The sequence below is a fragment of the Panulirus ornatus genome, chromosome 19 (genome assembly GCF_036320965.1).
Source record: "Panulirus ornatus isolate Po-2019 chromosome 19, ASM3632096v1, whole genome shotgun sequence".
Lineage (NCBI taxonomy): Eukaryota > Metazoa > Arthropoda > Malacostraca > Decapoda > Palinuridae > Panulirus > Panulirus ornatus.
In genome coordinates this window covers 3,341,865-3,369,364 of record NC_092242.1, presented here as the reverse complement: position 1 = coordinate 3,369,364, position 27,500 = coordinate 3,341,865, and the positions used below count along the sequence as shown (strand labels likewise).

Below are 27,500 nucleotides of genomic sequence, written 5' to 3'. Positions count from 1 at the left end.
GTGTGGTCCTGTGTAACCCTGTTTAGCCCTGTATAACCCTCTGTTATCCTGTGTAGCCCTGTATAACCCTGTGTGGCCCTGTAAAAATCTGTGTATAGCCCTGCATAAACCTGTATAGCCCTGTGTAGCCCTGTATAAACCTGTGTAGCCTGTATGAACCTGTATAACCCCTTGTAGCCTTATACCTGATCGTGCGTCGATTACAGTTGTTAGGGAGGGGGTTGGAAGGGGTTGAAACAGCAAGGTAGCCTCCGTTCCATTTCCCCTAGTTTCCCCTTCCCCTGTTGCGTGACCTTCACCTAGTTTCACCTTCCCCTACTGCGTGACCTTCACCTAGTTTCCCCTTCCCCTATTATGTGACCTTCACCTAGTTTCCCCTTCCCCTATTGTGTGACCTTCACCTAGTTTCCCCTTCCCCTATTGTGTGACCTTCACCTAGTTTCCCCTTCCCCTATTGTGTGTCCTTCACCTAGTTTCCCCTTCCCCTGTTGTGTGACCTTCACCTAGTTTCCCCTTCCCCTATTGTGTGACCTTCACCTAGTTTCCCCTTCCCCTATTGTGTGTCCTTCACCTAGTTTCCCCTTCCCCTATTGTGTGACCTTCACCTAGTTTCCCCTTCCCTTATTGTGTGTCCTTCCCCTAGTTTCCCCTATTGTGTGGCCTCCCGGTAATGCCGGGTAGATCCGTGGCAACACAATGGTCTTAGGTCGGGTTGGGTTATTCCGGTACACAGGTTCGACCCCCAGCACCGCTTACTGTGGCGTTGAATGGAAAAGGCTAATGTACTTGTCCCTTGTGTCAGTATTTGTGGTTGTTAGTTGTATGTTGTGAGGAACGCCTGATTGCTTTTCCACAAGTGAAGAATGATATATTATTTCTATTTTTGATGTGTTGCTTTATGTTGTATGTGACGGGTGTTCTTAGCACTAATGAACTATATATATATATATATATATATATATATATATATATATATATATATATATATATATATATATATATATATATATTTTTTTTTTTTTTTTCATACTATTCGCCATTTCCCGCGATAGCGAGGTAGCGCTAAGAACAGAGGACTGGGCCTTTGTGGAATATCCTCTCCTGGCCCCCTTCTCTGTTCCCTCTTTTGGAAAAAAAAAAAAAAAAACGAGAGGGGAGGATTTCCAGCCACCCGCTCCCTTCCCTTTTAGTCGCCTTCTACGACACGCAGGGAATACGTGGGAAGTATTCTTTCTCCCCTATCCCCAGGGATATATATATATATATATATATATATATATATATATATATATATATATAGATAGATAGATAGATAGATAGACAGATAGATAGATAGATACATAGATATTCCACAAAGGCCCAGTCCTCTGTTCTTAACGCTACCTCGCTAACGCGGGAAATGGCGAATAGTTTAAAAGAAAGAAAAATGAAAAGATAGATAGATAGATAGATAGAGATAGATAGATAGATAGATAGAGAGAGAGAGAGAGAGAGAGAGAGAGAGAGAGAGAGAGAGAGAGAGAGAGAGAGAGAGAGAGAGAGCTGAAGTATCAGGATCATAACATCTTGTTCATGGGCCACAGCATCTTGACCCAGCCTGACTCTGACATCAACACCTTTAAACCCCCAGCCTGGACCACCACCACCACCACCACCAGACCTGGGGCAGGGAATGTTACTTAACACGTTACGTTAGGTCGCGGCCGCACACACACACACACACACACACACACACACACACGGGAGGGTTGGGGGAGATTTGAACATGTTACTTGAGCTGGGGGGGAGGAGGGGGGGAGAGGAACGACCGTGGTCGTTAATGTAAGAAGTTAACGATGTAATTTCAGCCGCCATGTTATTATTATACGACCATGTCTGCTACAACGACCTGCCTGCGTGTCGTAGAAGGCGACTAAAAGGGGGAGGGAGCGGGGGAGCGGGGGGCTGGGAATCCTCCCTTCCCGGTTTTTTTTAATTTTTCAAGAGAAGGAACAGAGAAGGGGGCCAAGTGAGGATATTCCTTCAAAGACTTAGTCCTCTGTTCTTAACGCTACCTCGCTAACGCGAGTAATGGCGAATGTTTATATATATATATATATATATATATATATATATATATATATATATATATATATATGTATATATATAGCGTAATTTTACGAATTTGATGTGTTATTATTAGAAAGTGAACTATGTGAAATTGAATAATTTTTATTTAGAATAAAAAACAGAGATGGAAGAGCGTATCACCCTGAAAAAGCAGTTAAAAAGAGTTCATAACAACCAAATTGCTTGTTATATCGTGCGGAAGACTGACGTAACGTTGTTATGTGGTGAACTGTGGTCCGGGTGTTCACGACCCGTCCGGGGTCACGAGGGACGAACAAGGGGCTTCGATCCCCGGGTTCGGCCATCTGATGAGAGAGAGAGAGAGAGAGAGAGAGAGAGAGAGAGAGAGAGAGAGAGAGAGAGAGAGAGAGAGAGAGAGCAGTGGGTTCGAGCTCTTGGGTTCGTAATCAGTCGGACCCATGATAGAGAGAGAGAGAGAGAGAGAGAGAGAGAGAGAGAGAGAGAGAGAGAGAGAGAGAGAGAGAGAGAGAGCAGTAGCTTCGACTCCCGTATCTGAACCGAGAGGTTCGAAGCCGTAGGCGACAGAACCGTAACTTCGAGGCTTCTCAGGTTCGTTACTGAAGGTCGAACTCTTGTGTGCCTTATTCCTTAGAACACGACGGCTCAGCAAGACACGAAAAGAGGACTGTATATATATATATATATATATATATATATATATATATATATATAACACATGAGGAATAACATATGAACTAGAATACCAGATTTGATTGTTTACATTGATATCGTATCTTGGAAGACTGGATCGTTCCACCAGATGTTGGGGGTCACATCTTTAATGAAGATGTTTTGGTTCTATATGTCTTCCTGGAGACGCTGTAGTACGGCGCACCGTGACGCTAACGCTGCCGTAACTTTTGTGAGTCGACTTAAAGGCGACAGACGAACTACCGCGTCCTGGTCCTTGCCAGAACACAGGAGGCGCCCGGCAGGTGGCCACCCTCCTCCTCCTCCTCCTCCTCCTGGAGACCTCCTCCTCCTCCTGCCGGATACGGGAATCCTCAGGTAGTGTTGATCTGATGAGGTTTGTCTCCTGTGTAGGTAGGTAGCTAGAGGAGGAGTGGGAATATATATATATATATATATATATATATATATATATATATATATATATATATATATATATATATATATATATATATATATATATATATATATATATATATATATATATATATATATATATAGGTTCGAATATCTTTACTGTTCGTGAGCTGGATGGGACGGTTTTGGTGAGGTGGAGACTATGAGGTGGGTGGTGGTTGGGGGAAGGGAGGGGAAGGGGTTGTTTGGAGGGGGGGGGGTTAATTGAGAGGCTTCGGGGGGGGGGAGGGGAGAGAGGGGGTAAGTGGGAAAATAGAGGAGAAAACTTGGAGAGTGGTTGATCCCGTGGGCTCAACTCTGATGCTGCTTTATCAATCAGTCAGGATCTGGCTGGTTTCTGTGGCCAGTTTACTCGTCTCGTGGTTATCTGGGTCTCTGACCTGCCAGGGTCGTTGAGGTCGGCCGCCGTCATAATCACCAGTCGAGAAAATATGACAAGAACAACATATCATCAACGCCTGCAGGTGTTCCCAGGTTCCTCTAAGACCAGACATGGCTGTGCGGGCGTAGATGGCGCGGGTGTGTGGGCGTAGATGGCGCGGGTGTGCGGGCGTAGATGGCGTGGGTGTGCGGGCGTAGATGGCGCGGGTGTGCGGGCGTAGATAGCGTGGGTGTGTGGGCGTAGATAGCGTGGGTGTGCGGGCGTAGATGGCGCGGGTGTGCGGGCGTAGATAGCGTGGATGTGCGGGCGTAGATGGCCTGGATGTGCGGGCGTAGATGGCGTGGGTGTGCGGGCGTAGATAGCGTGGGTGTGTGGGCGTAGATAGCGTGGGTGTGCGGGCGTAGATGGCGCGGGTGTGCGGGCGTAGATGGCGTGGGTGTGCGGGCGTAGATGGCGTGGGTGTGCGGGCGTAGATGGCGCGGGTGTGCGGGCGTAGATGGCGTGGGTGTGCGGGCGTAGATGGCGTGGGTGTGCGGGCGTAGATGGCGCGGGTGTGCGGGCGTAGATGGCGCGGGTGTGCGGGCTTAGATGGCGTGGGTGTGCGGGCGTAGATGGCGCGGGTGTGCGGGCGTAGATGGCGTGGATGTGCGGGCGTAGATGGCGTGGGTGTGCGGGCGTAGATAGCGTGGGTGTGCGGGCGTAGATGGCGTGGGTGTGCGGGCGTAGATAGCGTGGGTGTGTGGGCGTAGATGGCGCGGGTGTGCGGGTGTAGATGGCGTGGGTGTGCGTGCGTAGGTTCTGGAGGTGCTGCTTGCCTTACTGTATGTGGTGGTGTGGGAGGACTGGAGCTAAGCTTATTAGTGTTGATCTTCATCTGAGACGGTCGGGTTTTCGAAGAAAGACGGGATTAGGTGATAGGAAAGGAAGGATTGGAAAAGGGATTTTCCTGGAAGAGGAGAAGAGCCAAGGGATTAACCCAGCTGGCTCAGGCCCGGGTCTATTGGTCAGTGTGACCAGGGTGTGTGTGTGTGTGTGTGTGTGTGTGTGTGTGTGTGTGGGTTATACGTTGTTATATGCTGATAACATCGAGTTGGCGAACGATCGACTGAGGTCGTTCACTGTACGAGCCAGGGTCGTGGTTCGGTCATTATTTTCAATGGGGATTCTATATTTGTGATTTGGGGCCCATCCGCCGTTTTCTACTCCGGAACATTGTGGTTGGGTGTTATATGATGGCTTCTGGTGACATCTGGCATTCGTATTATGAACGTTGCCAATCACATCCACGTGATCTGTTTATGTGATGAAAGTATTAACGGATATGGATCACGCAGCATATAGATAGCTAATTATTCATTTATGATTATACGTCGGTTCATTACATGATATATCAACGTATAATTAACCACGTTTTCTTTTGATTGATATGTCACTCGTCTTGAACACCGTCTTCAAGTGTTCAAGTGTTCAGGACTGTTATCACGCGTACGTAGTGCCTTGCACGAACGAGGAATCGAAGATTATAAATCGGTCGCCGATGCTCAGCTGGCGGCCGATGTGTAGGTTCAGAGACTTCAAATGGTGTTCGATTATAATCTTACGTGGTTCCTGGTCTTATAGTGGACTCGCTCTTGCCAGGAGAATAATACTGAAGGCGTGTTGAACCGTAACACGTCAACACATCATCACATGACCCTCCCCCTGGGCCTGGATGTCAGAAGAGAGAAAGAACCACAACACAAAGACTTTCCATCGCCTTAACAGTGACGTTGACCCCCAGAGATAATTACTGGCTGAAAGTTTCACATTTAGTCTCGTCCTTCATCAGGGGGGTCTCATTAGCAGAACGACCTACCTAATCTCTGGGGTAATTATCACAGGTCTTCTTGATGATTATGTACGTGGGTTGTATGTTGTTCTCATTATGTACGTGGCTTGTATGTTGTTCTCATTATGTACGTGGGTTGTATGTTGTTCTCATTATGTACGTGGCTTGTATGTTGTTCTCATTATGTACGTGGCTTGTATGTTGTTCTCATTATGTACGTGGGTTGTATGTTGTTCTCATTATGTACGTGGGTTGTATGTTGTTCTCATTATGTACGTGGGTTGTATGTTGTTCTCATTATGTACGTGGGTTGTATGTTGTTCTCATTATGTACGTGGGTTGCATGATGATGTCATTATGTACGTGGGTTGTATGATGTAATGTTTCTCTCAGCAGCTGTAACTGATATAGAATATGTATGTACAATATGTCTATGAATAATGTAAAACCCATTAACAAAGTCAAAATTATAATTCAGCATCCAATTCTGATTTCAACACTAAGTCAGAATGACTTGACTCACATTCACAGTCAGGGATTCGACCATCTGGTTGAGATTGGAAGAGGAATTTGAACCCCGAAGTCAGAATTAGAATGAATCAAAGCTGAACCGACACAAAGAGTCAAAGATGTCAGCTCAGGCTGGAGGGCCTGAGGTCAGGGGGATACTGAACAGTCAAGTGGAACAAATTCGATTCTGACGTCAAGTCAGAGACGAGAAAAAGAAATAGGATCACACAAGATTTGAAACACAATTTTGTAAAACGTGAGAAACTAAGTAAACTTCAAAGTAAGATGGTTTTTGATGTGTGTGTGTGTGTGTGTGTGTGTGTGTGTGTGTGTGTGTGTGTGTGTGAGCCGCGGGCGAGTATGGGGACGTGCTACGTACCGAGTCTCATATGAGCTCAGCGGGTGTCATATGAGCTAAGCCTCAGGAGAGAAGGTGCACGTGGGGGGAGGGGGGAGGGGGAGGGAGGGGGTTCTTAATCCCCGTTAATGAAGAAGAGAACCCTGGTGGGTTGAGGGGAGGTGGGGGGGGGGGGAGTTAAATCAAGTGAGGATTGCGAATATATATATTTTTTTTACCAGTGCTACAAAAATTTACGTAGATGAGAGAGAGAGAGAGAGAGAGAGAGAGAGAGAGAGAGAGAGAGAGAGAGAGACAGAGAGAGAGAGACAGAGAGAGAGGTTCTTTTATACATGTATTAGAGGAGGATCGAGAGGCAGAATATTCTCTGTTGATCCTCTTGAACTCGATTCCTATGTGAGTCGAACTTGTAATAGAGTCTTTTATTCTTTTCCTTGAACTTTGTGTTTATAATCTCTTTAAACTTTTCCCCGTTTGTCTCGTGAACTTTTTATTTCCGCTCTCTCCCTCTCTCTCTCTCGAGTAGAAAATTTTGGCACAGGAAATTTTACCCCATGTCTGTCGGGTATGAATTAAGTCAATGTTCTTTTTTGTCTTAAAGAGTTCAGGGAATATATTAACGGATGAGCGGGTTAGGAAGAGAGAAGAGAAAGGGGCGTGTTGGTGGCTTGTGTAGCGCCAGGAATGGCTTTGCTTTGCTTGGTTGTCGTAGATGGTTTTATTGTCTGGGTCCTGCTGCCTGTTGGGGCATGCTTTGGTTTTTAAGATTTTGTCTCAGCAACTTAGAAAATTGTTCCTCCGACCAGGCTTGAGTGGCGTGGGTCACGGATGCAGTCGACACAGTGCTCCACTTTGCTGGCGTGACGAAGCCTCAGCAGTCTTGACCCTGGACAGGTTGGTCGCGAGCTACACACTCCTTACAAAGAGGACAGCTGAGTCGATACGGCTGGGAGAAAGGCCTCGAAACGAAAGCGCAACTTCCCGTTTTCGCCGCTGGCACTTCCCATTTTCACCGTTGGCACTTGCCATTCACGGTATATCGCAAAATCTCAGTTATGAAAAAATGTTGAATATCGCGCGGCCTGAATTACCAATTTTCGCCCAAACATTCTGTATGTGTTTGCAGATGATGGCCTACTGAGCGGCCTCATGGATGGGTCCTAGTTCATCATGAGGACATTGTGGGCGGCGGCCTGGCGAGGCTACAGCTCTCTCTCTCTCTCTCTCTCTCTCTCTCTCTCTCTCTCTCTCTCTCTCTCTCTCTCTCTCTCTCGTCCTGTAGAGACAGATATTTATTGAAGATGCTTCACATCTGTCTCAGGCACCGTGAGAGACGTGATCGCAGTCAAGCTTGTATGGTCGGAGGTCCGGAGTTTCTTTTTTCGGTGTCTGTAAGTCTGTATGTCTGGCGGGCGGGCGGGTGCAGGGTGATGCAGCCCCGCTTCCCCCCGGGGGAGATGGAAGACGTGAGGCAGTCTGGGGGCGCGTCCTGGGGGGGGGGGGGGAGGGAAGGATGTTCCACTACAGCGTGACGGGTCCGTCTCCTCTCCCGGAGGAGGAGGAGGGAGGGAAGGGGGTCACTTCTGACCCTTAGCGTCCCCTCATGGGGGAGTGGTGGTGGGTCAGAGGGAGGAAGGGGGGGTGGGGGCAGATGGTTTATGCGTTGATGGGTTTAACGATCTTTTCTTATTGTCAAAAAGTTGTTTTAATGACCTCACTCGGAGTCGGAAGTTTGGCGAGGAGTGGCGGGGAGTCGGCCCTATTTATACTGGGGTGGCGGGGCGGTGTCTGGCGGAGGAGACTGGTCCTCCACTCCTCCTCCTGCTGCTGCTGCTGCTGGAAATAACCACTGAACTCCTCCGGACGTACGCCTCACCTCCGGACGTACGTCTCGTCTTCCTTAATTAGTTCTGTCTGGTTGGAACCAGCGTCCGTCTGGTCAGGCAGAGAAGCCAGCGGCCATGTGCCGCTGATTGGATGGGGAGGTGGGGTTTATTTGCGAGGCGTCGTCATGATCGGTTGGGACTTGTTGTTGTAACAGATTGTTGCACGGAGGTGGTGGCTAGACTGGCACCAGTCGTCACGGATGGTAATTGGCGTAATGAACAGTCAGTCAGTTACCCGAGCGGTGATGGTGGCTTGTGGGGAATGTGCTTGCGTCTGTGGTGGTGACCAGTTTTGGCGTCCTCCTCCTCCTCCTCCTCCTCCTCCTCCTTCTGCCCCAGGCTCCATCAGCAGTCGAAGTCAAAAGGTTGTACCGTCTCCCTCACTTCGATGTGTGTGGATCCTGCGAAGCATCTCCCAAAGGCCGGCCTAGGTGTTCGCGTGTCGGCCGAGGACCTCCGCCATGGCCGACACGACCATATCGCCACCTGGGCGGCAGACCTGGGTTACCACCTCCTGTACACACATTGGTATGCCACCCACCTTCCTCCTCTCTCCAGTGGTTTGTGTTAATTTGTGGCTGTTCTCCAGTGTTCCATCTGTTCACCAGTGCTTATTCACTTGTTTTCCGACGTTCTTTGTGTTTTACGTTCATTCTCCAGTGTTCTTCGTGTGTTCCAGTGTTCTACATTCGTCTTGACCGACTGTCCTCCAGTGTTCTTCGTGTGTTCCAGTGTTCAACATTCGTCTTGACCGACTGTTCTCCGGTGTTGGGCGTGTCTTACGTCGTGGCGTGAGGGAGGAGGAGGTCCTCTCCAGCAGGAGGCCCCCCCCCCTTGCCTCCCCTGCATGACGAGGGCCTCCTGCCGGGACCGCCCTGGGCTCGCCCGACCAACCTGAAGTTCCAGCGATCCGTCAGCTGGGTAGCGAGCTTCCCCCAGTGGTGTTCCTCCTCAGCTGTTGCCACCACTGCGACCTTGACCCTTGAAACACCCCCCCCCCACTCCCCGTGGGGGGGAAGATCTTGGAGAGAGAGAGAGAGAGAGAGAGAGAGAGAGAGAGAGAGAGAGAGAGAGAGAGAGGAAGGGAGATGAGGGACCAGGTCGCCTCTTCCTTCAGGGTCGAGTGGCACTCGGGGGGTCTGTCGTCCCTGAGCGGGGTCGAGTGTGATGACAGTATCATGTCAGTCTTGTGAGACGTACGTAACTCATATGAGGGTATACTTATATGGATTTCCTCCCAACGACACGCCTGCGCTTTGACCCACCAGACCTCGTGAGAGCAGCGGCTGGGGCAGGAGTCCACTGGCTGGGCCTGTCAGTGAAGGCCATGTTCCCGGATATGGACAACCCTGACAGGCTCATGAGTCCTGTTTACAGGTGGCCCATGTCCCCGGACGTACATCCCTGGGAACCTCGAGCCGTGTCACAGTCTGTCGCCTGGCCTGGCCTGGTCTGGTCGTCACAGCTGTGGTGCTGGACCCCAGCCTAAGTTGGTAAACAATTATCTCCCAACCAGCGGGCGGGGGATGGGGTGTGGGGGTGGGGGGGGGGGAATGTTTTGTAAACGAATAAAATCGCTTTGCAGAAGGCAAGTTGCCGGTACGAACAGCTCGCTTGATCGTGGATGTGTTTGATGAAAATGCTTGCGGTCGGAACGCTCCCAATACCCATTGACTACGGTGGATGATGATGATGAGAGAGAGAGAGAGAGAGAGAGAGAGAGAGAGAGAGAGAGAGAGAGAGAGAGAGAGAGAGAGAGAGAGAGATCCTTGTCTTTTATCCAAGGTTGGTTCTAATCAACGAGGCTCAATGGCGGATTCCTACATCAAGACCCGTTAAGACCAATTACCTCGGCTTGTTAGGTAAGAAGAACAGTGACCCGGATATGAAAAGCAAGAAGGTTGACAAACTTTAACGAGTGGTGTTTAACGAAGGTTAACGATCGATGTCTAAACGAGGAGGGAGGGTGGTGGTAACAACCGATGTTTAACGAAGGCTTGAGAAAGGACTTTACGGAGTGATGTTTAAGCAAGGTTAACAAGTGACGTTGATTCAAGCTTAACAGGTGATGCTTCAACGGAGAGGTGACTGGAGGATGTTTAACGATGAATTAAGTAATAGACTTGATAAGACAGGTTTAACAATGCCCTGCATATGGGAGGAGATTGTATGGAGAAAATGAGTCAGTTGCTTAACGATAAAGTGACGGGTTTAACGCCGGTTAACGTGAGATTTAAAAACATGCAGGTGAACGAGGCTTAACGATTACTGAGGCGGATGAAATATGTTGAACTAATTATCTTTAGAAGGTCATACTATGAAAGCTGAACGAGGGAAACATGCTGCTCAACGAATGAAAACCGAGAGGGAGATAAACGAAGACTGTTAGGTGAAGGAGGGATTTGAAGACAGTGGAAAAGTTGGTGGTTGGGCGAGGCTGGCAACAGGTGCAGGGGAGAGTAGTAGTGAGAGGCTGAGAGGCGGGCAACAGGTGCAGGGGAGAGTAGTAGTGAGAGGCGGGCAACAGGTGCAGGGGAGAGTAGTAGTGAGAGGCGGGCAAGAGGTGTAGGGGAGAGTAGTAGTGAGAGGCGGGCAACAGGTGCAGGGGAGAGTAGTAGTGAGAGGCGGGCAACAGGTGCAGGGGAGAAGAGTAGTGAGACGCGGGCAAGAGGTGTAGGGGAAAGGAGCAGTGAGAGGCGGGCAAGAGGTGCAGGGGAGAGTAGTAGTGAGAGGCGAGCAACAGGTGCAGGGGAGAGTAGTAGTGAGAGGCTGGCAATAGGTGCAGGGGAGAGTAGTAGTGAGAGGCGGGCAACAGGTGCAGGGGAGAGGAGCAGTGAGAGGCGGGCAACAGGTGCAGGGGAGAGTAGTAGTGAGAGGCGAGCAAACAGGTGCAGGGGAGAGTAGTAGTGAGAGGCGGGCAACAGGTGCAGGGGAGAGGAGCAGTGAGAGGCGGGCAACAGGTGCAGGGGAGAGTAGTAGTGAGAGGCGGGCAACAGGTGCAGGGGAGAGTAGTAGTGAGAGGCGGGCAAGAGGTGCAGGGGAGAGTAGTAGTGAGAGGCGGGCAACAGGTGCAGGGGAGAGTAGTAGTGAGAGGCGGGCAACAGGTGCAGGGGAGAAGAGTAGTGAGACGCGGGCAAGAGGTGTAGGGGAAAGGAGCAGTGAGAGGCGGGCAAGAGGTGCAGGGGAGAGTAGTAGTGAGAGGCTGGCAACAGGTGCAGGGGAGAGTAGTAGTGAGAGGCTGGCAATAGGTGCAGGGGAGAGTAGTAGTGAGAGGCGGGCAACAGGTGCAGGGGAGAGGAGCAGTGAGAGGCGGGCAACAGGTGCAGGGGAGAGTAGTAGTGAGAGGCGAGCAACAGGTGCAGGGGAGAGTAGTAGTGAGAGGCGGGCAACAGGTGCAGGGGAGAGGAGCAGTGAGAGGCGGGCAACAGGTGCAGGGGAGAGTAGTAGTGAGAGGCGGGCAACAGGTGCAGGGGAGAGTAGTAGTGAGAGGCGGGCAAGAGGTGTAGGGGAGAGTAGTAGTGAGAGGCGGGCAACAGGTGCAGGGGAGAGTAGTAGTGAGAGGCGGGCAACAGGTGCAGGGGAGAAGAGTAGTGAGACGCGGGCAAGAGGTGTAGGGGAGAGGAGCAGTGAGAGGCGGGCAAGAGGTGCAGGGGAGAGTAGTAGTGAGAGGCGAGCAACAGGTGCAGGGGAGAGTAGTAGTGAGAGGCTGGCAATAGGTGCAGGGGAGAGTAGTAGTGAGAGGCGGGCAACAGGTGCAGGGGAGAGGAGCAGTGAGAGGCGGGCAACAGGTGCAGGGGAGAGTAGTAGTGAGAGGCGAGCAACAGGTGCAGGGGAGAGTAGTAGTGAGAGGCGGGCAACAGGTGCAGGGGAGAGGAGCAGTGAGAGGCGGGCAACAGGTGCAGGGGACATGGGGCACAGCACAGGTGACCTCTAACAAGCATAAACCAAGTCAATTAACCCACAATGCACTTGACCTTTGAGGACAACGGAAGCTGGGGTTAGAAAAGAAAAACATGTCCCTCTATTGACTTTAGCCAATTGTCACGGGTGGGGCACCGTCATTAATTCTATCCAGTTTATGACATGTCTCTTTCAATACATCAGAAGAGGAGGAGTGGAAAAAAAAATAAACGGGGGAACAATGGAAGTGGGAGGAAAAACAGAGTCAAGCAACGGGAAATAAATGATCAAAGGCTTATTGGGGTGCGATTTCCCGGGTTAGTTTTACGTTGTGTCGTTTGATGGCGTACGTCATCGGCACATGAAAGTGGACGAATGAATTGGCTCATGATGGAATAAACAGTCTTTATCAGTAAACCACATCAGGCCAGGGAATAATGTCAATAGATGGTATTGTGCTGAAGAGAATACATGGCTATTTTATTATACGTTCCCTGACAAAAGAGTGTGTGTGTGTGTGTGTGTGTGTGTGTGTGTGTTTCGTTAATCATCAGCAATCGTATATTTGTACATCATATATCACCAGATCCTGTGTTCGGTTGACTTCCTATTAGAGCGAGTGAGTGGAACATGAGGGAAGGTCTTCCTCATCCCGTTTTCTACATGATCCCCAGAGTCAGGCGGAGGTGTTTTGGGACAAGGTCTCTCTCTCTCTCTCTCTCTCTCTCTCTCTCTCTCTCTCTCTCTCTCTCTCTCTCTCTCTCTCTCTCTCTCTCTCTCTCAGACCAGGAGCGTTTCTGACCCCCTTCCCTGTTGGTCTCTAAAGAATATTTTGTTCTCTTTGATCCTCAGTTTTGCTTGTTCTTTCGGTATTTTGATTTTTATGATATTTCTGTATTGAGAGAGAGAGAGAGAGAGAGAGAGAGAGAGAGAGAGAGAGAGAGAGAGAGAGAGAGAGAGAGACAGAGAGACAGAGAGAGAGAGAGAACACTTGCGCCATCTTGTCATAAGGGCGGGACCGGGGGCGAGCACGAGGGAAAAACTCGAGTCATGGAGAACACGTCGTGTGGGTTAGGTGCTGTCAAGTGTTCTGTGTGAGAGAGAGAGATGGTTTGTTTGAGGAGTGAGAGCCAGCCAGCGGCCCACCTGTGTATACTGACGCTGAACGAAAAGACATCTAGCTGGGGGCAAAGGAAGGACACTTGACGGCCAGAACACACACACACACACACACACACACACACACACACACACACACACACACACACACAGAGCGCCAGGACCAGGCACCAGGTACAAGGCCACACCATCTAACCTAGTGCTACACCACCCACCTACAACTTCCACTGGGGAAATAAAAAAAGATGCCGATTGTTCCACTTGCTGAAGACACTGGAGAAATTCACATGCCATTCTCTGAACACCTGGGGCCAGTGAGAGTTTCCCGCCTGGAAAGATAAACGAAGTAGTTATAAACTGTAGAATATCGTACAGGTAAGATACGAAGTTACTGTACCCAGCGAAGCTGAAGGAAGGAAAAGGAAGGAATGGTTGTGGAAATGTGAAGCAGAACAAACATGAAGGAAGTTTGTAGTCTGTACATAGGAAGGAAAAGAGAAAAATGTAAATATGATTGTTCCCTGGCGACTCATGAACTGAACACAGTTCAGCAGACAAATAGACGTACAGACAAGAGGTAAACACAGAGCCAAATTGGCAAGCAAATAATAATCCCTGATGGGTTGTGTGTTGTGTTGTGTGCACCCGGTGGTTGTGTGAACCCGGTGGTGAAGTAGCGTCGTGCTCAAAAGCTTATATACTCTCGCAAGTTTTCCTCCCAAGTGAAATAAGTCATTGTAGCCACTGAAACAGACAGACACATGTCATGGACAATCACAGACACGTCTGCGGATCACACAGACATCATGGCACATCCTGAGATGCTTCTCCCATGTTGACCTCCCAGACTTCATATCGACATCATAATGATTGCTAACGCTGGGCACCTTCCTCACCCCTCACACACCTCCCCCTGCATCACACCGGGGCCAGAGGGAGGCTGCTGTTGTGGCGCGTCGCTACCACATCCAGCCACCACCACCGCCACCGCCGAGCCTCGCCACATCTGCATGTGATTGCCTAGTGTGGCAGAAGCCGACCCGAAACTCTGGCATGTGTCAAGAGTTGGTTCATAACGCCCGTCTTGGTGTCGTCGTCCCAAACGCTCATTACTATGGTAATGTATGGTCCTTCATCGCCGCTTGGCGAGGCTACAGCCGACGTTCACAATTGTTATACACGGATGAATAACCTGTGTACGAGTTGTGATGCCGGAGACGTGTCGGGTTGTAGGTAGATATACGGCATGAAAGAGGCTACAGGCGAGAGCCATATGGCTGGATATGGCTGCAGATAAGAGGTATACGACTTGAGAGAGAATACATATAAGTGATACAAGGATGGAAAGAATATTTCTAGGATATACGAAGGAAAATCTTGTATATATATTATGTTCAGGAAGACAAGAATACATAGACGAAGATACATAATGAGTGACCGGGACATTAGTATGTAAAATTCTACGACTGTATCTGTTCCTCGTGTATTGTGTCAAAATAAAAGCTTTTATTTCCAGTTAAAGAAAAAAGAAATAGTTCATACGAAATGTTTTGATATCGGACTAATAGATATTACATTTACTTGGAATAATACGTACAATGCGAGGATTGCTGCTGGTTTTTTTCCTGTTTTATAATGTAAATCATTAAAGTGTGAAATTATATTTGTCGTTGGAGAAGTAATATGCATATATTATTATTATTATTATTATTATTATTATTATTATTATTATTATTATTATTATCAGTGTTAGTAGTGGTAGTAGTAGCATTTCAAACATTACCAGTAGTATCATTTGTATAATCTTACTGTTTCTGTACTTGTTATTGTTGTCTTATGATGAAGGATTTAATAAGAAGACATTAATTGGATGTTGTCTGCTGCAGGTGGCGTGGCAAAGGTGTGTCCGTCATGATGAACCACGCAAGGTAAGCAACCCGCTCACGTCTTCCATGATAGACTTGGGGGCGTCTTGCTAGGCCCGGGGGTGGGGGGGTCGGAGAGGCGAGGGAGGAAATGAGCAATGGGGAGAAGGGAGATAACAGTGGGGTGATGTAAGTTTGTTTACATCCTGGTGATGTAGCTTTGTTTACACCCTGGCGATACAGGATTGTTTACATCTTAGTGATGTTTGTTTATTATACATTGTAATATAGATTTTTTTTTTTTTATATATCCTGGCGATAAAGGTTTGTGTACATCATGTTGATATAGACTTGTTTATATTCTGGCGATATAGGTTTGTTTATATCCTGATGGTGGGCACCTCCTCACGTCTTAATGGAGTCATTTGCATATTGATATATGTAGATGGTTACGCTGGTGGGGAAGGTGCCGCTTCATGTGTATTTATAGAGGATTATTCTGTCAGGCATCTGGTGTGTCTAGAATATGTACACACACACACACACACACACACACACACACACACACACACACACACACACACACACACACACACACACAGTGTCTTGTTGATGTTTTCAACTTGTCTAGCAATCATCTACACTGCTCAGGTAGATTACTAATAAGGTGACCAAAGTCCATATTGGGGTAGAACCTAACTCAATCAGAAACCAGTAGTGTAGATTCATCTTGGAGAGCTGGTTGCTTGTGTGCCCACAGCACTAGCTAGACCTGGCAATACTGGGCAAGCTGCTGCCTCACATGATTACTGTGTGGTCATCGGCAACTCAAGGGTGGGCCGTTTTGATACCTGTTTCTTTCCCTACACGTCGAAGCTTTGGAACTCTCTACCTTCTCTTTTCTTTCCCAATAACTATATAGGACCTGGCATATTTCATAAGACAGGTTTTTCACTTACTTAAAAATTCGTAAATAATTTTCCCTTGTCTTTTTTTTTTCCATTTCCAAATTTTCTCGATATTCTATTTAAGGCCCGGCCTTGATGATGTGGGCTTTTGTCCGTGACTGGAACCTTCATCATAGGAAAAAACACCCACACAACACCGTCTCGTTACTTGTGTTGCATTCTGAACCGTCAGGACAGTACGGCATGATCTGGGTCGGTTCACAAAGGTCAGAGATCAAAGGGAAAGATTATATTGACCAATGAGAGATGCATGCGTCCACTCCCCCATCCGACCAATGATAGCTGTCCATCGCAGGTCATTTGACGTCGCCAGTTCCCTTCCGCTTTCGCTGGTATACACACGTATACGTAAACATATATATATATATATATATATATATATATATATATATATATATATATATATATATATATATATATATCCCCCCCACCCCCGGGTAAAAGCGAGGAAGACATGAAACACAGGAAGACGCCGAGTGCGTTCTCGTGTACGTTTCATCCACAGGGGAGACTTTACTCCTTAGTGCTCCCTGCAGATGTCATATACACGGGAGTGGGCTCTGGCTTATACTGTATTATTACTTTTCTCTCTGGGTATCATCAGCAGATGCTTTGACCACACGCATCACTGTGGCCTTACTTCAATATATATATATATATATATATATATATATATATATATATATATATATATATATATATATATATATATATATATATGTGTGTGTGTGTGTGTGTGTGTGGTGTGAGGTGGTTAGATCGAGTAAGTAATGAAAGGGTAAGAGAGATGCATGGTAATAAAAAGAGTGTAGTTGAGAGACCAGTAGCGGGTGTATTGAAATGGTTTAGCCACATAGAGAGAATGAGTGAGGAAAGATTGAAAAAGAGGATGTGTGTGTCAGAGGAGGAGGGAACGAGGGGAAATGGGAGACCAGATTGGAAGTGGAAGGATGGAGTGAAAAAGATTTCGAGCGATCGAGGCCTGAACATACAGGAGGGTGAAAGGCGCGCAAGGAATAGAGTGAATTGGAACGATATGGTATACCGGGGTCGACGTGCTGTTAATGGATTGAACCAGGGCATGTGAAGCGTCTGGGGTAAACCATGGAAAGTTTTGTGGGGCCTGGATGTGGAAAGGGAGCAGTGGTTTCGGTGCATTACACATGACAGCTAGAGACTGGGTGTGAACGAATGTGGCCTTCTTTGTCTTTTCCTAGCGCTACCTCGTGCGCACGCGGGGGGAGTGGGGTGTCATTTCAAGTGTGGTGGGGTGGCGCCGGGAATGAGTGAAGGCAGCATGTATAGTACATGCGTATATATGTATATGTCTGTGTATGTATATGTATGTATACATTGAAATGTATAGGTATGTATATGCGTGTGTGGGCGTTTATGTATATACATGTGAATGTGGGTGGGTTGGGCCATTCATTCGTCTGTTTCCTTGCGCTACCTCGCTAACGCGGGAGACAGCGACAGAGTATAATAGAAAGATAATGATATATATATATATATATATATATATATATATATATATATATATATATATATATATATATATATATATATATAAATATAGTTATATCTGTAGGGATTGTGGTAGAGTGAAGGGAAATTAAACCCGTGTTACGACGTAGTCTGATGACGTAGCCTGGGGTTGACAGAGCAATATTGCCGGCACGCGAGGAACATCGGCTCTTATGTCGAGGGGTCATCAGGGCGATCTTGGTCTTTGGAGGGTCAGGCTGGAGTTTGATCAACAACCCTCCCCTTCCCACTCCCTCCCAGATAACATTTCTAAGGGAGGGAGGGTTGGTGGGGGAGTGAACGATGGGTCGTTTTGGTCAACAGGAGCAGGGGAGTGTCCCTCCTCCTGTTGTGACGAGGGAGACTCTCTCTCTCTCTCTCTCTCTCTCTCTCTCTCTCTCTCTCTCTCTCTCTCTCTCTCTCTCTCTCTCTCTCTCTCTCTCTCTCACACACATACAGGAGGACGCAGCAGTGATTGTGGCAGACACAGGACCGTGTGTTGATTCTCGATGGTCACCGCGCAGGAGGGAGATAACATGTGGGGTGTGTCTCCCTCCAGAACTGGGTCATGGCAGCCGTCTCCTTGGTTGGTTAGCCAACTGAAGTAAAGATCTCACTGGGGAGGGTCAGTAGATACGTAGGGAGGGTCTCTAGATATTTGGGGAGGGTCTGTGGATACTTGGGAGGGTCTTTAGATACTTGGGGAGGGTCTGTGGATACTTAGGGAGCGTCTGTGGATACTTGGGGGGGGTCACTAGATGCGTAGTAGTAGATACTTGGGGAGGGTCTGTGGATACTTGGGGAGGGTCTGTGGATACTTGGGGAGGGTCTGTGGATACTTGGGGAGGGTCTGTGGATACTTGGGGAGGGTCTGTAGGTACCTGGGGAAGGAATTCAGACATTTGGGGAGAAGAAAGAGACGTAACGTCATCTGGATCAGTGAGTGTCCTCCGGCCCAGGGACTCTTTCTCTCTTTCTGTCTGCTTAAAGCGGAAGTAGGAGCAGTAACAGCAACAACAGGAGGAGGAGGAGGAGGAGGAGCGCATCCTTCAGCACCTTCAACATCTGGGTTATAAATAGGACCAGAACCTCTTGAGCCTCTCCCTGTACTGAGCTGTAGCTCTCCCTCCCTCACTCACTCTCTGCCTCTCCCTGTACTGAGCTGTAGCTCCCCCTCCCTCCCTCCCTCATTTCCTGCCTCTCCTTGTACTGAGTTGTAGATCTCCTCGACCTCTCCTTCCCTGCCTCTCCCTATACTGAGCTGTAGATCTCCTCGACCTCTCCCTCCCTGCCTCTCCCTGGGTACTCCCGCCTCCCTGGCTCGGTCACCCGCACAACAGGTGGAATTGATAAAATCATCCTAATTAGTGGTGGTGGCAGCGGCCCGAACACATCTTACCCTTGTGTGGTATCTCTTTCCATCCGTTGATTAGAGATCTAGAAACCTGGCCTTGCGGTCTCTAGCGGTGTTTTCGAGATCGGGAAACCTGTCTAGGTGGTCTCTAGCGATGTAGAAACACCTAGAGACCACCTGATCTGTGGCTGGAGGGCGGGGTATTGGTCTGTGCTAGTGAGGGACTAAATGCGTGAGACGTCATTGGGCGGAGTGTTGAGGCGTCGTGAGGTGAAACCTTTGCCAGGACGGCGGACGACACGTGAGAGGCGGACGTGCTCTGTCCTGGGGTTTGATGAGGGTGTTCTTGGGGGGAGAGACGCCCTCGTCCCTCCCTGCGCCAGGAGGCTGCTCTCTGACTTGACGAACCGTCGTCGACCTTAAAGAGTTCCTCCTTACGTTCATTCATTCGGGGATAGTCTCTCCCTCCCTCTCTCTCTCTCTCTCTCTCTCTCTCTCTCTCTCTCTCTCTCTCTCTCTCTCTCTCAGGGATCCGTCAGCAGGAGATGATTCGCCTCCGTCATTTGAAAAGGTTCAGGAAGTGAATAGTCGATGTGGGAGGCGAGGCAGGTCGGTGGGGAGAGGGGAGGGCCTGGCTTGTGCTGAGTGTGGGAGAGCCTTGTAATAACAGCGGTGGAGGGAATGGGTTGTGCTGAGTGTGGGAGAGTGGGTGAGGCTTGTACTGACTTGCGCGAGGGGGGAGGGAGAAGTGCGCTACACTGGTTGAGGGAGGGGAGGTGGTGTGCACCTCCATACATTACATTATCTTCAGTTGCCGGCAAGTCGTGGTGTTGTGATCATTATCAGTGATGGATGGCGCGCGTGAAGGGAGGGAGAGGGTGAAAGAATTGAAAGTTGAAGGAAGGGAGACGGTGAAAGAAGTGAAAGTTGAAGGAAGGGAGGAGTTGGAAATTAAGAGGGGATGAAGGCCAGTCTGTGTGACAGGGTAGAGCAGGATCCTTGGTCCCTGTAGCAGGGTAAGGCAGGGTCCTTGGTCCTGTGGCAGGGTAGGGCAGGGTCCTTGGTCCTGTGGCAGGTGTTTAAGACAGCGGAGGGACTTACGCGTCATTCGTGCGGACCTGTGTGGACCACAGGTCCTCCTGACGATGGATGGTTCACACTTTTACAAGAAAAAAATTAAAAAGAAAATTGCGACCAAGCCAGACACAAGGTGTCACAGTAATACGGAAGTTTCTCTTCTTTTCGGTTAAATTTCACGTTAGATTTGTTGATGTTTATACCGGAGGAGGCGAGACCGGACCATGTGTGCCGTCCAGTTCTGCCGGACGCCACTAGGGGACCGGTCGGCCTATCGACACTCCTCCGGTCCTGTGACGTCATTGCAGACACGGGAGGGGTCGAGGTGGCTTTGATGTGTGGTAGAATATATACATATTCACCGACCCACACAGACAGACTCATCATTGACCCACTTGTTCAAAGACTTGCTCTCCCACAAACTGACGACTGTTGTGGCGACAAAAAAACACACACACACTAACTCTCTTAATTACTCAGGACTTAAAAAACAAACAAACAAAAGTTCCGTGGACACATAAACGCCAATGTTTCATTCTTAATTACCTCCTTCCCTTGGGGGGGGGGTATTAATTAGGCCAGTAGTGTGAGGGAGTTGTGTCCAGTTTTTTGTTTCCTTAGGTGAAGATTGATGCAGGAAACGGTAACCAAATAAATTTTTGACGAAGATATGTATATATATATATATATATATATATATATATATATATATATATATACACACAGGGGATAAAACTGTTATTGATTGACAGCCAGGCTTTTCGACGTTGATATGGTCCAGGTTGAAATCCTAGATGTACGCACAGGTTTGATGAGTGTTTCTGGTAAGGCGTATGAGAGAGTGGAAATCGAGAGGGTCGTCGCGGACTTAGAGCATCAGATCAGCGAGGAATGGACGTAGCTTCAGGAGTGGTAGAAAGGCTGTGTGGTGCAGGTGTCTGCTTGGAAGAATTTGCGTGAGAGATAGTAAGAGAGAGAGAGAGAGAGAGAGAGAGAGAGAGAGAGAGAGAGAGAGAGAGAGGGGGGGGGGGGGTTGCGTGTATGGCATGTATGGATCTTGAGTGAGGAAGCTTGTGGTGGGGTTGATAGCTATGGCTTGTGAAAGGTGCCACGGACGCATCTGGCGCGGGAGGAAAACCGCTAAATGCAGTGAGATATTTTTACCAGGAAAAGTCAGGCGTATTTTCCAGGTGGGAGGAGGGTGTGTGGCTCCTGGCGAAGGTAGGTGGGCGTCAAGGATGCGTGGTGGTGGTGGTGTCACCATGGCCATTTATTCTGTTCATGGACGGAGTGGTGGGGGAGGTAAGTGCGAGGGGAGTGTGTGTGTGTGTGTGTGTGTGTGTGTGTGTGTGTGTGTGTGTGTGTGTGTGTCAGGAAGTTAAGGGGTAACGTGAACGGTGTTGAGGTAATGAGGTGAGGCAAGGTAGCGAGACAGGAGGGTCTGAGTGCGAGTCTTGATGTGGGAGGACCTGGCGGTGTGGGCGTCGCAGAGGGGTGGAACCATGGGGTCTGAAGCTGGTTGTAGAAGGGGGACAATAAGTCTTCGTCGCACGGAGGTACGAGTAGGAGAGGTCACTGTGTGTCGGGGTAAAGATGTTTTATGTTTGAAGTCCCAATAGTTTATGGACACCAGTCTGTAGGGGCCTTGAATGCACAGGGAGGGAGGAAGGTGGATGTGAGGGAGACGAGGTGTCTCAGGATTGATCGCTTGTGACCCGCAGTTTGACTGAGATGGTTTGACCGAGGTGTGTTGAAATGGTTCGGACGGATGGAGGGGTGAGTGAGGGAACACTGACGAAGAGAATCTATATGTCAAAATTATAGGGAGGAAGGGGAAAGGGAGGGAGATCAAGAGGGAGATAGAAGATGGAGTGAAGGAGACTTTAAGCCACTGGTGTCTGAGCATGCACAGGGGCGGGAGGCGTACATTCAGTAGAGGGAATTCGATCGATGTGGTGTGTGTGAGGGGGTCGAGTCGACTTGTCCTTGGCATGAGCCAGGGTATGTGTGAGTTGAGGACGATGGCCAGGGTATGTGTGAGGCGAGGACGATAGCCAGGGTATGTGTGAGGCGAGGACGATAGCCAGGGTATGTGTGAGTCGAGGACGATAACCAGGGTATGTGTGAGTCGAGGACGATAGCCAAGGTATGTGTGAGTCGAGGACGATAACCAGGGTATGTGTGAGTCGAGGACGATAACCAGGGTATGTGTGAGTCGAGGACGATAACCAGGGTATGTGTGAGTCGAGGACGATAACCAGGGTATGTGTGAGTCGAGGACGATAGCCAGGGTATGTGTGAGTCGAGGACGATAACCAGGGTATGTGTGAGTCGAGGACGATAACCAGGGTATGTGTGAGTCGAGGACGATAACCAGGGTATGTGTGAGTCGAGGACGATAGCCAGGGTATGTGTGAGGCGAGGACGATAACCTGTGGCTGCGGGTGGTAGCGCCGGCTGTAGTGTGTCGTGGATGATAACTGGAGGATGATTACGTGCGCAGGTCAGGCCATGATCATGATACTACGTCACGTGACAGTCTGTATCATGATACTACGTCACGTGACAGTCTGTATCATGATACTACGTCACGTGACAGTCTGTACCATGATACTACGTCACGTGACAGTCTGTACCATGATACTACGTCACGTGACAGTCTGTATCATGATACTACGTCACGTGACAGTCGTATTTCCAGCTACCGTGGTTGAAGAAGAAAAAAGAAAATTATTATCCATCCATTAGACCAGTTCCGATTCTACTGGTTAATATGTAGAAGCAGCGTATGGGGTTAGACAAGGACATACGTCGGGAAGACAAGGGGAGAGAGAGAGAGAGAGAGAGAGAACTCGCCCATATGTAGTCTGGCTGGAAGGACTAATCTTGGCTTGAGGATGTGCGCCTGGTGGTGGGGTAGCGCCCCCCCCCCCCCTACTTCCCGCCTAATTCTAAGTTTTATGGTAAAGCAATTTAACCCGTTATTGCCCCGGCCCTGCAGGGAGGTGGAACGACCAACATGATGTACGTAGAGGTAAAGTCTCTCTCTCTCTCTCTCTCTCTCTCTCTCTCTCTCTCTCTCTCTCTCTCTCTCTCTCTCTCTCTCTCTCTCTCTCTCTCTCTCCAGGTTAGGGCCTGTGTGACGCCACACATTTGTGGAAGTACTTAGAGAATTGTTCATGCATTCATCCCATAGTGAGCTTAACTCAGTCACGTTGTGCAGTAGGTGGTTAAGTGTTCATAATATCCACCTGATGAACGGCAGGGGCGCGGGGGCCCGCAGGGAGCCGGTCCTGGGGGAAGGTAGGTTGTGGCTGGCTCTGGTCATGGCTGGCTCCTCCTCCTTGTGTACTTCGTCTTCGTTCACTTCAGAGATGTGTTCGTGGCGGCTTCAGCGTCCCTGGCCGCTGTTTTCTCGAGTGTCGTACGACCCTGATGCTGGTTGCGAGGTGCTACGAGGGGGGGTTGTAGGAGGAGGGGGTGGGGGTGGGTGGGGTGTCGTCTCGATGTAACGATAGTTTGAGCAGGACGGTAGTACGACCCTTCAGGGGCACCGTAGCACGACCCCGGAGTATGGGCTCTGGTGGGTTGGGTCACAGGCCGGGCCACCTATGCGTAAGGGTTGTGCTCGAGGTCTGGCCTTTGTGTTCAAGGTTTGACCGTTGTGTTCAGTGCTGTTGTGTTCAGGTTTGACCATTGTGTTCAGTGGTTGTTCGGTTGTGCAGACGGATCACAGTGCTGTGTTCAAGGGTTGTAACTCTCTTGTGAGAGGTATTGAATCGTATCACATTCCATGCAATCATACTCTGGTTAAATTGTATGTTATTACCCTTTGTTATACAGTCTTACGTCACAGTTTATATTCTTCACTTACAAGTTATGAAAGACAATTTGCATATCTTTATTGTGAAGAGGAAATATATGCATATTGGTTATAATTCTCTGCAGATATCTAACGCCTTATATATGTATATATATATATATATATATATATATATATATATATATATATATATATATATATATATATATATATATATATATATATATATATATATTTTTTTTTTTTTTTTTTTTTTATACTTTGTCGCTGTCTCCCGCGTTTGCGAGGTAGCGCAAGGAAACAGACGAAAGAAATGGCCCAACCCCCCCCCCCCCATACACATGTACATACACACGTCCACACACGCAAATATACATACCTACACAGCTTTCCATGGTTTACCCCAGACGCTTCACATGCCTTGCTTCAATCCACTGACAGCACGTCAACCCCTGTATACCACATGACTCCAATTCACTCTATTTCTTGCCCTCCTTTCACCCTCCTGCATGTTCAGGCCCCGATCACACAAAATCTTTTTCACTCCATCTTTCCACCTCCAATTTGGTCTCCCTCTTCTCCTCGTTCCCTCCACCTCCGACACATATATCCTCTTGGTCAATCTCTCCTCACTCATTCTCTCCATGTGCCCAAACCATTTCAAAACACCCTCTTCTGCTCTCTCAACCACGCTCTTTTTATTTCCACACATCTCTCTTACCCTTACGTTACTTACTCGATCAAACCACCTCACACCACACATTGTCCTCAAACATCTCATTTCCAGCACATCCATCCTCCTGCGCACATCTCTATCCATAGCCCACGCCTCGCAACCATACAGCATTGTTGGAACCACTATTCCCTCAAACATACCCATTTTTGCTTTCCGAGATAATGTTCTCGACTTCCACACATTTTTCAAGGCTCCCAAAATTTTCGCCCCCTCCCCCACCCTATGATCCACTTCCGCTTCCATGGTTCCATCCGCTGACAGATCCACTCCCAGATATCTAAAACACTTCACTTCCTCCAGTTTTTCTCCATTCAAACTCACCTCCCAATTGACTTGACCCTCACCCCTACTGTACCTAATAACCTTGCTCTTATTCACATTTACTCTCAACTTTCTTCTTCCACACACTTTACCAAACTCAGTCACCAGCTTCTGCAGTTTCTCACATGAATCAGCCACCAGCGCTGTATCATCAGCGAACAACAATTGACTCACTTCCCAAGCTCTCTCATCCCCAACAGACTTCATACTTGCCCCTCTTTCCAGGACTCTTGCATTTACCTCCTTTACAACCCCATCCATAAACAAATTAAACAACCATGGAGACATCACACACCCCTGCCGCAAACCTACATTCACTGAGAACCAATCACTTTCCTCTCTTCCTACACGTACACATGCCTTACATCCTCGATAAAAACTTTTCACTGCTTCTAACAACTTGCCTCCCACACCATATATTCTTAATACCTTCCACAGAGCATCTCTATCAACTCTATCATATGCCTTCTCCAGATCCATAAATGCTACATACAAATCCATTTGCTTTTCTAAGTATTTCTCACATACATTCTTCAAAGCAAACACCTGATCCACACATCCTCTACCACTTCTGAAACCGCACTGCTCTTCCCCAATCTGATGCTCTGTACATGCCTTCACCCTCTCAATCAATACCCTCCCATATAATTTACCAGGAATACTCAACAAACTTATACCTCTGTAATTTGAGCACTCACTCTTATCCCCTTTGCCTTTGTACAATGGCACTATGCACGCATTCCGCCAATCCTCAGGCACCTCACCATGAGTCATACATACATTAAATAACCTTACCAACCAGTCATATATATATATATATATATATATATATATATATATATATATATATATATATATATATATATATATATATATATATATATATAGTCATTATCTCTGTCTCACTATCATTTGTAGTTTCGATACAGATTCACATTCATGTATTCCATCAATCAGTTTCTTTTTCATCTGTATCGAGAGGTAAGCTTTGATTTCGTCCATTCTCTCCTGGTTTCGAATCTACACACCCAACATCCTCGACCGTTCAGAAATCAGTATTCAAATTGGAATTGGATGTATTGCGTGGCGTTGTAACCGCCCGCCGGTTAGCGACCGTTACCGCTGGCGATTCAAATTTGAGAACGTGTTTATGCCAGCGGGCGTTCCAGAGGAGGGGCGGCCCTCCCAGCAGACAGGTGTTGTGTCTGTTATGTGAGCACAGTACACGTAATAGTTCCTGGTCATTTTGGAACGATCATTGAGATATGACCATAAGGACGTACACTATTATGATAATCCTCACATTACGTTTTCTTTATTGAGCGTTATTAATACTGAATTTTCTGTACAGTGCTGTGGGGGTGGAGGGGTTTAAGGGGGAAGTGAGAGATACATTGTCATAAGAAGTTTGGTGAGTAAGGTCGACTCATCAGTACTGTTGACCCTGATCTTCGTTGAATCTTTCTCCCACAAAGGGCATTTTCATGCCCCCGGATGTTTTTTTTATCTCTGCCAAGGCGATGTAATTAAGACCCCAGATTTTTGTTTAATCAAAGGAAGATCTTTATATATAGAATATGTACTTTTAATCAAAGGAAGATCTTTATATATAGAATATGTACGTTTAATCAAAGGAAGATCTTTATATATAGAATATGTACGTTTAATGTTAATATTTTCCTCTCCTCAGAACAGGAAATTAGAAACTAGAGAGATGATTTGAAATAAAGAATTGATCACTTGAACTGCTGAAACAGTGTTATCATCAGCCCATGATTATCAATGCGAGAAATGTTTACGTTGTGTTACCATGGCAACCACTAACCACGTGACATAGCGAAGGCCAGAACATATATCTCTGGACCAGATGTTTTATGTAATGTCTGGTTAATATTTATGTTAAATTAGAACTAAAACTATCATATGTTTAATTGAAAACTCGATTTAAAGTTAAGATGAACCAATGTTAGATGAGAACTAAAAAGCCAGTGTTTAATTAGAGCTGTTATTAGATTATTATATTAGGAGATAGAGATGTGTTGATGTAGGAGATAGAGATGTGTTGATGTAGGAGATAGAGATGTGTTGATGTAGGAGATAGAGATGTGTTGATGTTAGATTGTTATAAATTAGGGGTGAGTTAGGCTTGGTGATAGAACGTGTGGAGGGCGTAGACCAGGGAAGGGAGGATCAAGACGGAGAAGAGAAATTGTGAGGATTATGGAAGGAAGGAAGGAAGGAAGGAATGAAGATGGGAAGGTGGTTGACTTCAACACAGGGACAAGCCAGAGGAGGGGAGGGACGTTAATGCCAGGGAAAGACAGAAATAATAAAAGAGATTAGTAAATAGATAGGATACAAGGAAGAGAGTAAGAGGGATAATGAATAGATGTAAAATATAAAAGGGAAGAGACAAAGTAAGGAGAGATAATGTAAAGAGACGGAGAGAGATAATGAGTATAAGTCAAAGGACATGGGAAAAAAGAGGTAATTTGGAGGAGATAGAGAGACAAGTCGGAGCAGAGATTATGTGTTGTGAGAGAGAGATGAATTAGATAGAGTTAACGGATACAGGGAGACTGAGAGATAGTATATATACACAAGAGACA

The 27,500-nt window shown here is 47.7% G+C and overlaps 1 protein-coding gene across 3 annotated transcripts in view; it reads left to right on the top strand.

The window, feature by feature from the left end:
• The window catches only part of LOC139755319 (arrestin homolog), a 143,955-nt gene that overhangs the window by 41,310 nt on the left and 75,145 nt on the right, over positions 1-27,500 (top strand). For all 3 annotated transcript variants that reach the window (XM_071673452.1, XM_071673451.1, XM_071673450.1), the window contains exon 2: positions 15,107-15,148. In XM_071673452.1, coding sequence (XP_071529553.1) covers positions 15,132-15,148 — 17 coding nt within the window. In that variant the 5' untranslated portion in view covers positions 15,107-15,131. The remainder of the gene's footprint in view (positions 1-15,106; positions 15,149-27,500) is intronic.